Source organism: Aethalodelphis obliquidens, unplaced genomic scaffold (genome assembly GCF_003676395.1).
Source record: "Aethalodelphis obliquidens isolate GAN/ISIS:26980383/991018 unplaced genomic scaffold, ASM367639v1 scaffold18, whole genome shotgun sequence".
NCBI lineage: Eukaryota > Metazoa > Chordata > Mammalia > Artiodactyla > Delphinidae > Aethalodelphis > Aethalodelphis obliquidens.
In genome coordinates this window covers 13,535,690-13,549,028 of record NW_020837962.1, presented here as the reverse complement: position 1 = coordinate 13,549,028, position 13,339 = coordinate 13,535,690, and the positions used below count along the sequence as shown (strand labels likewise).

The 13,339-nt window shown below is 59.6% G+C and overlaps 1 protein-coding gene across 6 annotated transcripts in view; it reads right to left on the bottom strand.

The window, feature by feature from the left end:
• Window positions 1-13,339, bottom strand: part of NPRL3 (NPR3 like, GATOR1 complex subunit) — a 33,154-nt gene that overhangs the window by 1,369 nt on the left and 18,446 nt on the right. For 5 of the 6 annotated variants that reach the window (XM_027118067.1, XM_027118070.1, XM_027118073.1 and 2 more), the window contains 6 exons: window positions 7,811-7,948; window positions 6,750-6,906; window positions 4,037-4,143; window positions 3,469-3,598; window positions 926-1,115; window positions 35-227 (listed from right to left, as the gene is read on the bottom strand). In XM_027118067.1, the coding sequence (XP_026973868.1) occupies window positions 35-227; window positions 926-1,115; window positions 3,469-3,598; window positions 4,037-4,143; window positions 6,750-6,906; window positions 7,811-7,948 (915 nt within the window). The remainder of the gene's footprint in view (window positions 1-34; window positions 228-925; window positions 1,116-3,468; window positions 3,599-4,036; window positions 4,144-6,749; window positions 6,907-7,810; window positions 7,949-13,339) is intronic. The other variant, XM_027118069.1, reaches the window with a different exon arrangement.

Genomic DNA, 13,339 nt, shown 5'->3' with positions numbered 1-13,339 from the left:
TCTGTCCTGTCCCTAGATGTGGCCCCTGCTCTACCTGGCAAACATGCGGAGGTCCTCAGGGTTCTGTGCCGCGGGCACGCTGAGGATGGCTGCCCGTTCATGCTCGGACAGGCTGGCCAGCAGGTTCTCCGTCATCCTCCTGTTGAGTGGCGAGTCCCCACTGGGGAGCAGCTCTGCACTGGAGTTGTCCATGCTGGGGCTGGTGAGGGTCATGTCATCACTGCTGGCTGAGGACGGGCATAGTCAGGGAGCGGCTGCCCCCAACCCCACGAGTCACCTGCGCCCACCTGGGAAATAACTGCTGTGCCCTTGGGGAGCAGCCCCTCACCCCAAGGCCAGCCTGGTCATCCAACCCGTCCCACCCACTCAGAAGACAGGAGCCCTGGGCAGGCAGGTCCAGCACTGAGCCTGATGTCCAAGGCCCTGCCTTAGCCTGGGGAGGTGCCTCCCCCTAAGCCTTCCAGCCCCTCGTCTTCCCCAAGCCAAGGACCTGGGGCTCGGGGCTGCTGCCTTAGGGGGCACACCGTGGCCAAAACACCTCCTTCGAAAAGGGACTATGACAGTCACTGTCTCCTCAGGCCCTGAGCATGGAGGTTTCAACGGTCCTCCCAGGGACGGGGTGTGGTCTGCTCTGACCCCAGGCTGGGCCAGGCTGCTCCTGACTCAGCAAGGTAGAGCCTTGTCCTCAGGGAGGCGGGGGAGGGGACCTCCCCGAGGGAGAGCTGCCCAGCTGGGCGAAGTGGCGTCCTCGGGGACACAGCCGCCCACGGACACTGTGTGTGCACGTTTTCGAGTGCAGCCCTGTGAAGGTGCTGTGGTCATTCCCTGAGGCGCCCAAACTGGGCCTCCTGGCCGCCTGCCTCTTCCAAGGGTGCCCAAGGTGCTCACCCCCCACCAGACAGATGCCCTGGGCAGGGGGTCCTACTTGGGGAGCCAAAGCTGAGGGCGTTGGGCGTGCTGAGGCTGCGGCCGCCAACCCTGGTGGTGAGGGGCACGTCATCCTCCCGGGGGCGGGGCTCGTCCTCACTGGGCGAGGCCATCAGGCAAACGTAGGTGTGCAGCTGGACCAGGAGCCTGCGCTGCAGCATCCACACCACCATCTGGATGAGCTGTGTCTGCAGGACGGGCAGGCCTGAGACATGACCCCCAGGTCACCCCGGAGGTCAGGGTGAGGCCCCACACCTCAAGAGAGGGAGCGCCCAGCCGCCAGCCGCTCTGCAACCCCAACTCCCGTCCAGAGGAGGCAGCGGGGCCACACCTGCCCTTGCTCCATCACACGCCCGGGCTGCCCACGGCTGTCCTTTCTTGCCCAGAGCTGAGGAGCAGGACCTGTGACGCGGAGGACCTGCTCTGCCTCCTCTTCCCCAGCCCACTGGCCTCTGTGGGGACCCTGGACACTGTTGAGAAAGAGGCTGCTGGCAGCTGCCTTGACAGCAAAAAAGTCCTCCCCTTGGGTCAACCTGAAAGCCTGCCCAGGGACTGGGAAGCCTGTGCAGGTGGTGCTCCAGCAGCCGTGAGTGGGGGGTGTGTGTGCACATGGCGTCCACGTCCTCAGACCCACACACCCACCTGCTCATCCCTGGGGGTCCCTTGCTGGGAGGGGCTGGCTGACCGGGCATGGAAATAGGGGCATATGTGACCCAGTCACACCAAAGAAAATTGAAAAGGATTGTAAAATAATTAAATTATGAGGGACTTCCCTGGTGGTCCAGTGGTTAAGACTCCTTGCTCCCGGACTTCCCTGGTGGTGCAGTGGTTGGGGGTCCGCCTGCCAATGTGGGGGACGCGGGTTCGTACCCCGGTCCGGAAGGATCCCACGTGCCGTGGAGCGGCTGTGCCCGTGGGCCGTGGCCGCTGAGCCTGCGCGTCCGGAGCCTGTTGCTCCACGACGGGAGAGGCCACAGCAGTGAGAGGCCCGCATACCGCAAAAAAAAAAAAAAAAGACTCCTTGCTCCCAATGCAGGGGGCCCGGGTTCGATCCCTGGTTGGGGAACTAAGATCCTACATACCACAACTAAGCCTGCGTGCCGCAACAAAGACCCAGCGCAGCCAAAATAAATAAATCAATCAATTTAAATAAATAAAAATTATATTAAGAGACTTCATCAGCACTTGAGCACATTCTGGGCCTGAAGTAGTAGGTATGGAAGGCAGGTGGCCTCACCCTGGGACTGAGCAGAACCAGAACTGGCTCCATCCGGGCCCCTCGGGCTTGGCCTAGAAAAGCCACCCGCCATCCGGACCATTGGGAAGCTTCCGCTGGGGAGGGGAGAGGGTGAACATGCAAAGTGTGTCTTTTATTCAGCTGGCACGACCTGGCACAGTTCCTGGAAACCAAAGGTGCCATGAAAGACAGCATTCAGAACAGTCACGCTTGGCATCTAAATGAGCGGACCAACAGGGTCTCCTCCTCATTCACAACTTGAGGAGGAAAAGGGTTTCCTTTTAAGCTTTTTTTTTTTTTTTTTTGGCGGTACGCGGGCCTCTCACTGTTGTGGCCTCTCCCTTTGCGGAGCACAGGCTCCGGACGCACAGGCTCAGCGGCCACGGCTCATGGGACCAGCCGCTCCGCAGCATGTGGGATCTTCCCAGACCAGGGCATGAACCCGTGTCCCCTGCATCGGCAGGTGGACTCTCAACCACTGCGCCACCAGGGAAGCCCCCTTTTAAGCTTTTAAGGACTGGTTTTGCCTAACAGACCTGGCACTTATTAAAGCAAATACTTTACTTTTGAAGACAAAGCCTTGAGAACACCCAGACCCATCTCCGACACCTGTCCCACCTGGCCCTGCCCAGAGCCCCAGAGCCCCAGGTTTGCAGTGGAGGGGAGGAGGCAAAGCCTCTCGGATCCAGGCTACACTCAACCCTGCCACAAACGCAGAACTCACCAGTTCGCTCCACACGTCTCACCCCTCCCTGGGGGCCAGCCCACCACACCCAGCACCCTGCCTGCCTCTCGCCCTGACCAAGACCCAGGACCCCTTGGATGAGGAGATTCTGGGGATCAGTGAGCCCAGGACTTATACCCACAGACCCTGTGGCCACCTGGACCGTGGCAGGCAGGGGAGGGAGTAGGAGTGTAGGGACCAGACTCAGTGAAAACAAAATCCCCTCTGCGTCCCCCAACTATGGGATCCCCAGGCCCAGAAGGGGGCACCAAGTGGCTCTGTCCTCCCAGGAGAGGTCACCGAGCTCCTGCCAGTTGGGCCTCTTACCTGCATTCTAACCCTAAGAAGTGCCCACCATGGGCAGGGGGGCTCCATGGAGGGAGGGACTTGCAATGCTCAAGTGTCTGCAGGCGGCCTAGCCAGGGACACGGCTTCTGGTCACCCTGGCAGGGCAGGTACCACCTACACAGCAAGCACCTCCCCCCAAACCAAGGCTAAAAGCACGGCAGCACCGAGAGCCTGGGATCAGGGACTGACCCAGGTGGGTGGTTCCTGGGCTCCCTGAGCTCCTGACACTCACCTCCTGCACAGCGGGGGCCAGGGGGTTCCTAAATTCTGACAAGGAGACCGGCAAGGAGAACTTAGCGAGGACAGACGGCAGGTCGTGAGATGGAAACTGGCGTGAGAACTGCTCAGCCAGCGGAGAGTACCTGGGGACAGGGGGTGAGGGTCCGTGAGCTCAGCAGACCTCCCCACCATTCAGGCGTCTGCACCCTCGCCATGAGCCTGTGGTGGGCAGGAGGGGGCGCAGCCTGGTGGGTGGGCCAGGATGGGTGCAATGAGGATAGAACCCAGATGCTTTCCCCACACCACAGCCCCTATGAGCCCCTTAGTCAAGGCCAAGGCTCCTGACCTCCCACCAGGTGCCCCGTGCAGCACCCACTGGCTGGCAGGTACAGGCAGGCGCAGACCCTTCCTGGAGGCCGTAGGTGCTGGAAGAGCACAGACTAGGGGTACCATGCAGGGCTGGACCAGGCCAGAACTGGAACGTGGGCCCAGCTGACCTGGGGAGCACCGCCTGGCCGGCCCTGCCAGCCACTCCCCTGCCCACTCGGGCGCCCTGGGCTCTGGCAGCCAGGGGGACTCACAGACACACACTGGCGTTGGGAGAAAGCATGTAGACGTTGTTCTCACACAGCGGGTAGATGATGATGGCCTTGCCCCAGTACACCAGGTGCGCCGCAAGCTGGAAAACCTGCGGGCAGAGGGCCGGGAGGACAATGCTGGGGAGGCCAACCCACGCAGCCCCCTGGCTCATGGCCACAAGCCTCTCCGTCACTGGTCCCTGAGCCGTCCTGGCTGGCACCAGCACAGGGACGCTGGGGCACCCGAGATGAGGCCAGTCCAGCTGATCAAGGGGCTTGGCTGCACATCCCAGCAGAGGCCAGCCCACAGCCCAGCCGGCGCCCAGCACGGAGACGGGGCTCCACGTGACAGTGGATGTGGGTCACTGCACCTGCCCCCTCCACACACTCATCCCTGGAGAACATCCCACTGTCCTGCTGCCCTGACTCTCAAGACACACACACCATGATGACAGGACAGGGAGCCAGGGTGAGACTACGGCAACGGGCACCGCTCATCCTGCAGCACCACGGCCAAGCGCCTCTGAGGGTGCATGCACACCTGTGACAGTGCCGGGGACACCTCTACCTCGTCTCGGCAAACAGGGCCTCCAGTGCCACAGCCAGATCAAACACAGAAGAAATTTCAGTTCCATCGCTGACCCTCTTCTTTCTCAGCCCAAGTCCAGTGCTGATGGCTCTAAAGGACACAGGCCCCCTTCCTTCCATCTCTGCCACCACCCTCGCCCAATGGGCTCCACCTCCCACCTCTCTGCAGCCAGAGCGCCCTCTGCAGTCCCCAAGTCTGAAATCAGGATCACCCGGCTGGAGTCAAGCTGTCAGCAGGGAGACTGTTCTTTGCTTCCAAGTTGCTGTGACCACACGTCTCAACTCTGCCTCATGGTCACATCCCTGCCTCCCTCTCAGAAGGGCCCACCCAGATCATCCAGGATCATCACCCTGTCTCAAGGGCGTTATTCCCATCTGCAAAGTCCCACATAAGGAAGGTCACACTCACAGGTCCCAGGGATTAGGTCTACGGGGCCACTGTTCACCCAATCACAAGTAATGTGTGATCCTAATTTTATTCAGAGATTATTCAGAGATTATGTGTTAATATGTATATAAAAAGCTTGGCGGAATCTAGGTTACCACTAGGATATGGGATTATGGGGACTTTCTCTTTTTCTGTTTATAATTTGTATGATATTTGAATTTTTATATGAATATATTAATTTCATCATGACAAAAAACCCTCAAAATACTTGCAGAGCTTTTTTGCCTAGGATGGAACATGAGTGATTTTAAATCATCTGGTGACATTCACACCTGTGCTTGAGGTTCCAGCTGGGCTCGCTGGCCTCCCTCCCCACGGGGGCCTCCGCTAGGTGGTCTGCTGCAGGAAGCAGCAGTCCTAGAGGCTGGTAAGGTCAACCACCAGGGCTGGGCCCCAGGGGGCGTCTGCACAACCACACCAGCGGCAAACCCTGATTTGCACCGGGTTCAGCGGGAAGGGGCATGGAAGGAAACAGCAAGGGGACCCCATGGCAAGGCCGGGGAGAGGCGAAGGGGACATCATCAGAGCTTTGTCTGTGTCTGGGGGAACTGTGAGGCACAGTGTCCAAACAGGCTCCGCGTTGGGCAGCATCAGGGGACAGTGAGGGTCACCCCCTCAGAGCTGCACACTCACAGGCATCTGCTGATCAGCCAGTACTGGTCAGAACACAAACTCCGCAGTACACACACAACAGCTATCGCGTTAAATGTTCTGTGTCTCATGGGTGCTAGGAAGGCAGTCCAGGAGCCCATGTGAAACACAAAGGCAGAGTCTGATAAACACTTTCAGATGGGGTGGACAGAGGTCATGGGGTAGAGATGGGGGAAGGGCTTATTTGGGACGAAAGAATCCAGAAAGGCTGCTTTGGGGAACATGGCCTGAGAGTCAGGCCTGGTAGACAAGCTCCCCTAACGTGCTAAGGAGCAAAGGCCAAGGGCTCCCTGGAGGTGCCTCGCAGGGGCCTAGGTGGCCTGCCTCATGGTGCTCCACCCTTGGCCTTTGTAGGAGCCGCTGGTCCCTGAGCCAGGCCCTGCTGCCCCCTGGCGGTCACACAGTGCCCCGTTCCAGACCCTGAGTCCACCCTCAGGCTGTCGCTTGGAAGGCCCCCTGCCCCTGGCCTTCAACTTCTCCCTGTGCTTTTCCTTGCCCCCAGCCCCCGCCCAGGTTCAAACCAGATCCACAGCCAGGGAGAAGGGGCCCCCATCTGATCAGAAAGGGCAGCTCACGAGCACGTGGCTCGGCAAGGAGGTGGCACCTTGCACAGAAACACAGGCCTGTGTGCCCGTGGGGCGTGGCGTGGGGAATCAAGGCCACTGGGTTTGGTGCTGGCTCTGCATGGCTCCCACGTGGGCTAAGGCACCCTGCGTACCCCTGCTTCAACCCTGCAAGCCCCCAGCCCTGGCTCTGGTCCTGTGCGGCCCCGTCACCTGGCACCACGATGGCCTCACTCCTCTGCCACAGTTTCACTGCTCCCTCCCCTCCACAGAGGAGGAAGTCAATCCCGAGGCCTGATCCCAGGTCAGACTCCAGATCCACCCACCACCACAGCAGGCCACGCAGCAGCCCTCGGCTGGATGGAGGCCCTAGGGAGGCGACTTGAGGTGCCAGCTGTGATGCGTCCAGCCCCTCCCTGCTGCCCATCCTGCCCACCCAGGGTGTCTCCTCAAGCCCCCAGGGTACCTGCAGCAAGGCCAGGTCTGCGTCCTGGGCCAGCTGCTGCAGGTTCTTCACAGCAGACGTGGTCTTGATCACACGCACCAGGGCTGGGGAGCAGTCAATCGGGAGCTCGCCCAGCAGGGACTTCTCGTCACTGAGCAGCAGAAGGGCGTGGTACGGGCTGTGGGGCAGAGACACGGGTCATCACAACCAGCGAGCCCCAGGCCCTTGCCCTGGGTGTGCATCTGCAGAGAAGAGGCCGGGGAGGAAGCGGAAGACAGTGCTGTGCCCTGAGGCCTTTAAAAATCTGCAAGGATCACCCACAGAAAAAACTGAGGAAGGCCTGACGGGTGACCTGGCTCCATCCCACCTCTGGGATTGCCCAGCAAATGTTCGTTCGAAAACGAGTGAATCTTTCCTAAGAAAAGAGTCCCAAATATGGGAAAAGCAAAATCCCCACTGCAGACTATGAACAGAGCTACCTAGAAATACACTTAGCAAGGAAGCCCGGGGCGGCGCACAGGCCTGGGGAGGGAGGAGGGACCAGGCAGTGCTTTGCTTTCTGTCGTCTCAACATTTTCTGTTATGTACCCAGATTTCCTTTTCTGGTTAAAAAACATTTAAGGAAACAAAGGACTTGATGGAGGAGGGGGAGGCAGAAGATTGGGCTCAGCGCTTTCCTTGAAGGAAATCAGTGACATGAAGAAACAGATCTCACAAGTTCTGATCTGAGCAGGAGGTCCGGTGAGTAACACCATGAAGACATAACGTCTCCTGTGGTTGGCTCCTGGCCCCTGCCACGATGCTCAGCCCCACAGCCCTGCCCAGGTCCTCGTCTGGGACCGCAGCACAGCGCCCCGCTTGGCCAGGCAGTGCTGAGAGGGCCCGTGGGGAACCTGGGGTGGTCATCTCTAGACAAAACTGGACACAAAAGCGTGTATTTTTACTCTGTAAACAGCAGCGCCCTACCTGCCAATTTCTGTGGCAGGAAGAGGAAAAGACGATTTTTGGAACCAAGTACTTGGTAAACCTCAGGACACAGGAGAGCAGGGCCCCAGCAGGGTGTGCGTGGGGCTGGCACTCACCGGATGGCCTTCAGGCTCCGCTCGATGGCCTCGGGGGGAATAAGGCTCGTGGCCGCGTAGTGGATCTTATGGGGCAGGCAGAAGCTCACCTCCAGCCAGCTGTTGACGTGGAGCCGCACCACGCCAGATGTGCACAGGCTGCAGAGAGCGGGCCGTCAGCCACCCACATAGCAGCTCCCAGCCGTGCACACAAGCCACACAGACACCCCTGAGGGCGCCTCCTCCCAGCACACGGAGGAAACTGCAGGGGGAGACTTCCAGAGCAAGAAAGCATCTTGTCCCGGACCTCAGTATGTGTAAGAGAAGAAAAAGTATTAGGAACACCCACAAAAACTGTATTCCTGGCCAGCCCTGGAACCTCTAGTCCAACTAGAGAGCCAGGGCTCCCATCTCTGTCCCACAGGCTCAGTGCACTAGGGGTATCCTGAGGCCGCCTCTGCACACCTGAGGAAGGCTCCATCACAGCGGGCTGCCTCTGGCAGGGCAGGGCCTGTCACCAAAAGGGAGAGGTGAGCAGGAGAGGAAGGTCTTGCCGGGGAGGGGCCCATCCCCCTGCAGACACCAGCAGCCCCAGGGGCTCCACGGCCACCGCCAATGCCAGCCTCGGCTCAAACCTTCGGCTTCCCTCGTCTCCGTGATGGAACTTTGGTTCTTTCAAGCCCTGGCCTTGCTCAGGCCAGACATGGCAACTCTGTGTCTGACCCTCATTTCTCACATCCCACCTCAAACCATCTGTCAATCCTATCTGCTTCATGGCAGGGACAAAGTCCAGACCTTCTCCGTTCTGGCCCCCTCTGTCCGCCCTCTCCACTCAGACCCCCAGGGCTCCCACGTAAGCAGTCCCAACCAAGACCCCAGAGTGCCGGAGCCCTGTGGGACCTGCCCACTCTTCTCCGACCCTGTCTCCTCCCCGCCTCCCATGGGTCCAGCAAAATAGGCTGCCCTGCGGCTCTCCAGGCCCATGTAATTGCCCTGGCCACACACTCTCCCCCAGGTGCCCCGGGGTTCCTTCCCCCCTTTTCAGATCTCAACTCAAGCGCCACCTTCTCAGTGGCTCAACCATGAGCCAGGCCCCACAGGCTGCTCACAGTTCCCGTGTGTCCTGTGCACCGGGCAGCAGCACGACCTGCTGTCTCCTGGTCAGTGCTGTTTCCCGACCAGAATTCAGTCACAAGGTGCACTGCTCACCGTACAACCGGTAATGGTGGGGTACGTGGGGGCACTGAGGGCATTTCCTGAATGGAGGAAGGAAAAGGCCCGAGGAACATGTGTCCGCTCTGGGGGGACCATCTCTCAGGAAGACTCTGCCAGGAGAACAGTCTCCTAGCGGCGCCGTGCAGGGGGACCACACACAAAGCTGGGGCCATGGCTCCGTGGCATGGCACCTGGTGTGGATGTGGGGGGAGCGACTGCTGGAGCAGAGGGCAAGGGGGTCTGTGCCCAGCCGAGGCCCGCCTGCCCTGCCTGGGGTACCCTCCCCGTCACACTCCAGCCCCACTCTGCTGGCCCCGCTGGCGCCCAGGTCTCAGGGCTCTCAGGCACACAGATGCAGGGTGCTGGGAGGTGGCCCCGTGGCCCCCCCACCCCGCGCCCACAGGCCGTTCTTACAGCCTCTCCCCACAGCTCCGCCCAGACGGACGGCAGAATCCATGGTCAGCAGTTTCAAATGTAAAAATAAGCCTTCATTGTCTCCAGCAGGGAATGGGCAACGGGCAAAGGACCGTGGGAAGAACACAGAGCACGTCTGTGACCTCAACTGCCCCAGGACTCCTGCCAACACCGGCGTCTGCTCCCTCTGCCTGTCCTGCCACCAGGGCGTCAGGAGAACCAGGCCCCCAAGAGCCTCCCTTAAGGGACGGTCTTAGGCTCTGAGCTGCAGGCTGTAGCTGAGTCTGGAGGGCAAAGGTTTGGCCACTGCTGATGACACAGCCCCTTAAGGTGAAACCCAGGCACGGGTTTGGTGACTGTCACAATTTGGGGAAGAGACCCCGGGTCCTTCCCCAGGTCCCAGTGGAGGACACCGCTCTTGGCTTCTTCCAGAAGGAAGCAAGTACACCTGAGCCGACAGAGGCTCCTGGAGCCTCCCCACTCCTTGGCCAAGGGCCTTTGTGGGCTGGACGGCTCACGTCAAACCCTGGGAAACAGCGTCTTCAGGGATCAAAAGTCACACGAAGGGGACCCAGGGTAGTGGCTCCACTTGCCTGGGCAACATTTATGCTCTCAGCATCTGTGTATGAGGGAAGCAGGCAGGGGAAACTGGGCGCCAGCTCCTCCTCCATTCACTTCACCCCTGCTCGGAAAGGCTGGTGGATTCAAAATCAAGGTCTTCCTGTCTCTGAGCTCCCCTCTAGGACACGGCTCAAAGTGCCTGCGAGAATGAATGCCGCAGAGTCAGAAGTAAACACTGAGAGGCCTCTCATTTCAGAGGTAGCCGTGTGGGCTCCTCAAGGAGCCCAGGGATGCCAGGCGCAGGTTGTCGAGCCACACGGCACATGCAGAGGCCCCAAGCACTGGTTCGGGCTCTTGGGGCACAATTTACAGCCCTGCACTTGGGGGCTCCCACTCAGCGGTGCCGAGAAAGACACAGGGAATCGTAAGCAAACTGTGTGAACACGAGAAGCCCAAGAGAGCGGTAAGAAAAGGGATGGGGGGAGGGTGCAGGGGTGTGTATGGGCTGGGAGGGGGCTTGGGACAGGCCTCATGGAGACTCAGCTGCAAGTGCCGAATCTGGGTACCAGGGAAACGAAGAGTCAAGGCCTGTGCAGACTCTCCACCATGTCACCGTCCCCAGAGCCCTGGCCACACAGTCTGGGCACATGCTGGCATGGGGTCCTCTTCTCTGGGGGGAGACACGCCCTCCCTGGGTCCCTAGTTTCCACGTGGACTTTACTCCGTGTTCCCAACACTGGCGACCGCCTCCCGTGGGGCACTTGGCGCTGAGGCCGGTGCCTCTTTACAAACAAACGGAGCTCTGTAGCGTGCGGACCCTGAGCGCCATCTCCAGCAGCACCCGAGGGCCAGCTGCAGGCCCAGGCGAACCCCGGGACACCCTGGAACTAGCCAGGAGGGAGGGCGCCGCACTGGGAATGTCCTATAAACCCCGCCGCCATCAAGAGGTGAGCCCGGAGCTGTGCTGAGGTCTGTCAGGAGGAGGAAAGAGAGATGTTTGCCCTTGTTTCTCAAGTGTGTGCGGCTTTAAGACAAGACTAGCAGAGTAGAAGTCGGGCCCGAAATGGGTCCTGGGAAGCTCTCACTTCTATTTGCCGGCAGTTAACGGTTGGGTCTGGGAACTCTGAGGAAAAACACTGCCCCTGTGTGAGGCTTATCCGGCCCCTCACACAGCTCCGAGACGCCGCCCCGCCTGCGACTTGAGATATATGCTCCTCCAGAGCCCGCGTCCTGAGGCGGCCACACCGGCCTTCCAACAAGCTCTTATCTTTCACACCCCAGACGACGGTGCACCAGCTCATTTCATCAGCTCACACCTCAGCATCCTAGAGAGAACTTCAATTCCTAACCTAACGTCCTCCTCTAGCCTCGGACCGGTCACCCTTCTTCCTGCCCCAGGCCAGAGACCTTCGAAGCCAGCCCTACACCCTTTGGTCCAAACACAACATGCACTGGGACGAAACTGCACATGACCCACGAGGTCTGGGTGGGCTCCAAAAGGCCAGCCTTGAAATGTTTAAGTTTAGGTTTAAGTGCGTCTCATGGCAACAGGGACTGAAATGCCCAGGATACTTGCGGACGTGTCTGTGGGCCCACCCCTGCTCTGGATGGGCAGCAGTGAGGCAGCATCCCCAGCGCACACAGCACCGCCCGCAGGCCCGGACCTGGGTGGCTTCCCCAGGCTCCCAGCCTCCCGGGCCCACCACAGGCCCTGTCAGCTCTGAGAACTCTTCAACAAGCACTCCTTTGAGCCCCACGGAATCCACATCAAGGGGACTCGTGTTTACTCATCCCTTCAACCACATGCCGAGCACGAGGGCTGTGTCACAGAAAGCGAGGGGATGTCCCTGACCTCATGGGGTGCTGTCACTCAAGTCACGAAGCTGCACAGGCAGACACAGGTGCTGGGCAAGCTGAGGCAGCCACAGGCGCCTAAGTCCCGGGGCACAGGACCACCAGGCCACACCACAAACCCGGATTTTAATTAAAGCAGCCAATCCAGAGCCATTCCTTTGCAAAGTCCCACCCCAACCCCTAACCTCAACCAGTTCTCACAGCTTCCAGCCTCTCACTTCTGCTCTGAGAACGCCCTTCCCAGGGGTCAGCCAGCAAGTCTCCACCAGGAAAGAGCTGTATGTTCCCCACCGCCTGCGCAGCCTCCCCTTCTTAGCTCCAAGGTGCAGTCCACCCTGCAGGAGCAGAGTGGGCCAGGCCAGACTCTCGAGGCCAACATGGACCTGGTGGGTCAGAGGGAAGGCCACAGACCAGGGGGCTCCTGGGAAGTCTCAGAGCCGCTGCTGTTGCCAGGCGGGGACAGGGGACGGGGAGGACACAGATGCCCCTGGGCCTCCTGCGGGAGAAGCACCGCCGGTTTCCCTGGGGCCGGACCCAGGACCCAGGAGCCTGTTTCCAGACCCCACTTGGTCAGAGTGAGGTCTGGAAATAGGAAGGATGGGGTGGTGTTTCACCTGGAGGAAACTGACACACCTCGGTTCTGGAAGGAATCTAAGTGCCGAATGGTGGACCCTGGCAGCTGTTTTTGCCGCAAACACTGACGCCTGTCCTTGGAACTAGTACCACTAGAGGGTGCTGGGCTGCCCCAAGCCCCAGCTCGGCCGGCCCAGCAGGTCACCAAGGAAGCAGCCAACTCTCCAGGGCCTCATTCCCTCCAACTTTCCAACACAATTCAAACCTAAGAAATCACAGCTCATTATTCACTTAGAAACATAAAGTCTGGTTCTGGTTTGCTTTTTATTGTAATTCCACGTTAGCGTGAACTTAGCTTGTAGTCTAATCCTACTTGAGGCATGCAAACTCCCACTCAGAAAATGGCAACAGTTTCCAAGGAAGGGGTTTCTCATACCAGCCCACCCAGACCAGAGGGCAGTAATTCTCTTACTGCAGGAAAAACTGCCATGTGATCATGTGGATAAAAAGAGACAGGGTCAGACTACAAGACCAGAAATCTGTTCTGGGTCAAGACCAAGGCTTCGCCAAGAGGTCTCCAGAGCACGAGGGACCAGAAACCAAGGCAATCATGCAGCAAGGGGCGTTTCACGCTGCTCTGATTTCCCCCAACGCCCAGAGGTCACCGAAATAAAGAAACGGAAACTCCAGCCCGGACGCACACCCCAAAGGACAGCTCTCCCTCCCACATAAAGGCACCTGTGCCCCCAACAGAACACTGGTGAGGGGGGAAAACTTCCCTGGCGGTCCAGTGGTTAGGACTCTACGCTTTCACCACAGAGGGCGCAGGTTCAACCCCTAGTCGGGGAACTAAGATCCCCCAAGCTGTGCAGCTGGGCCAAAAAAGAAAAAAAAACAAAACAGGTGAGGAGTCGGAGCAGAGCGCTCACAGAA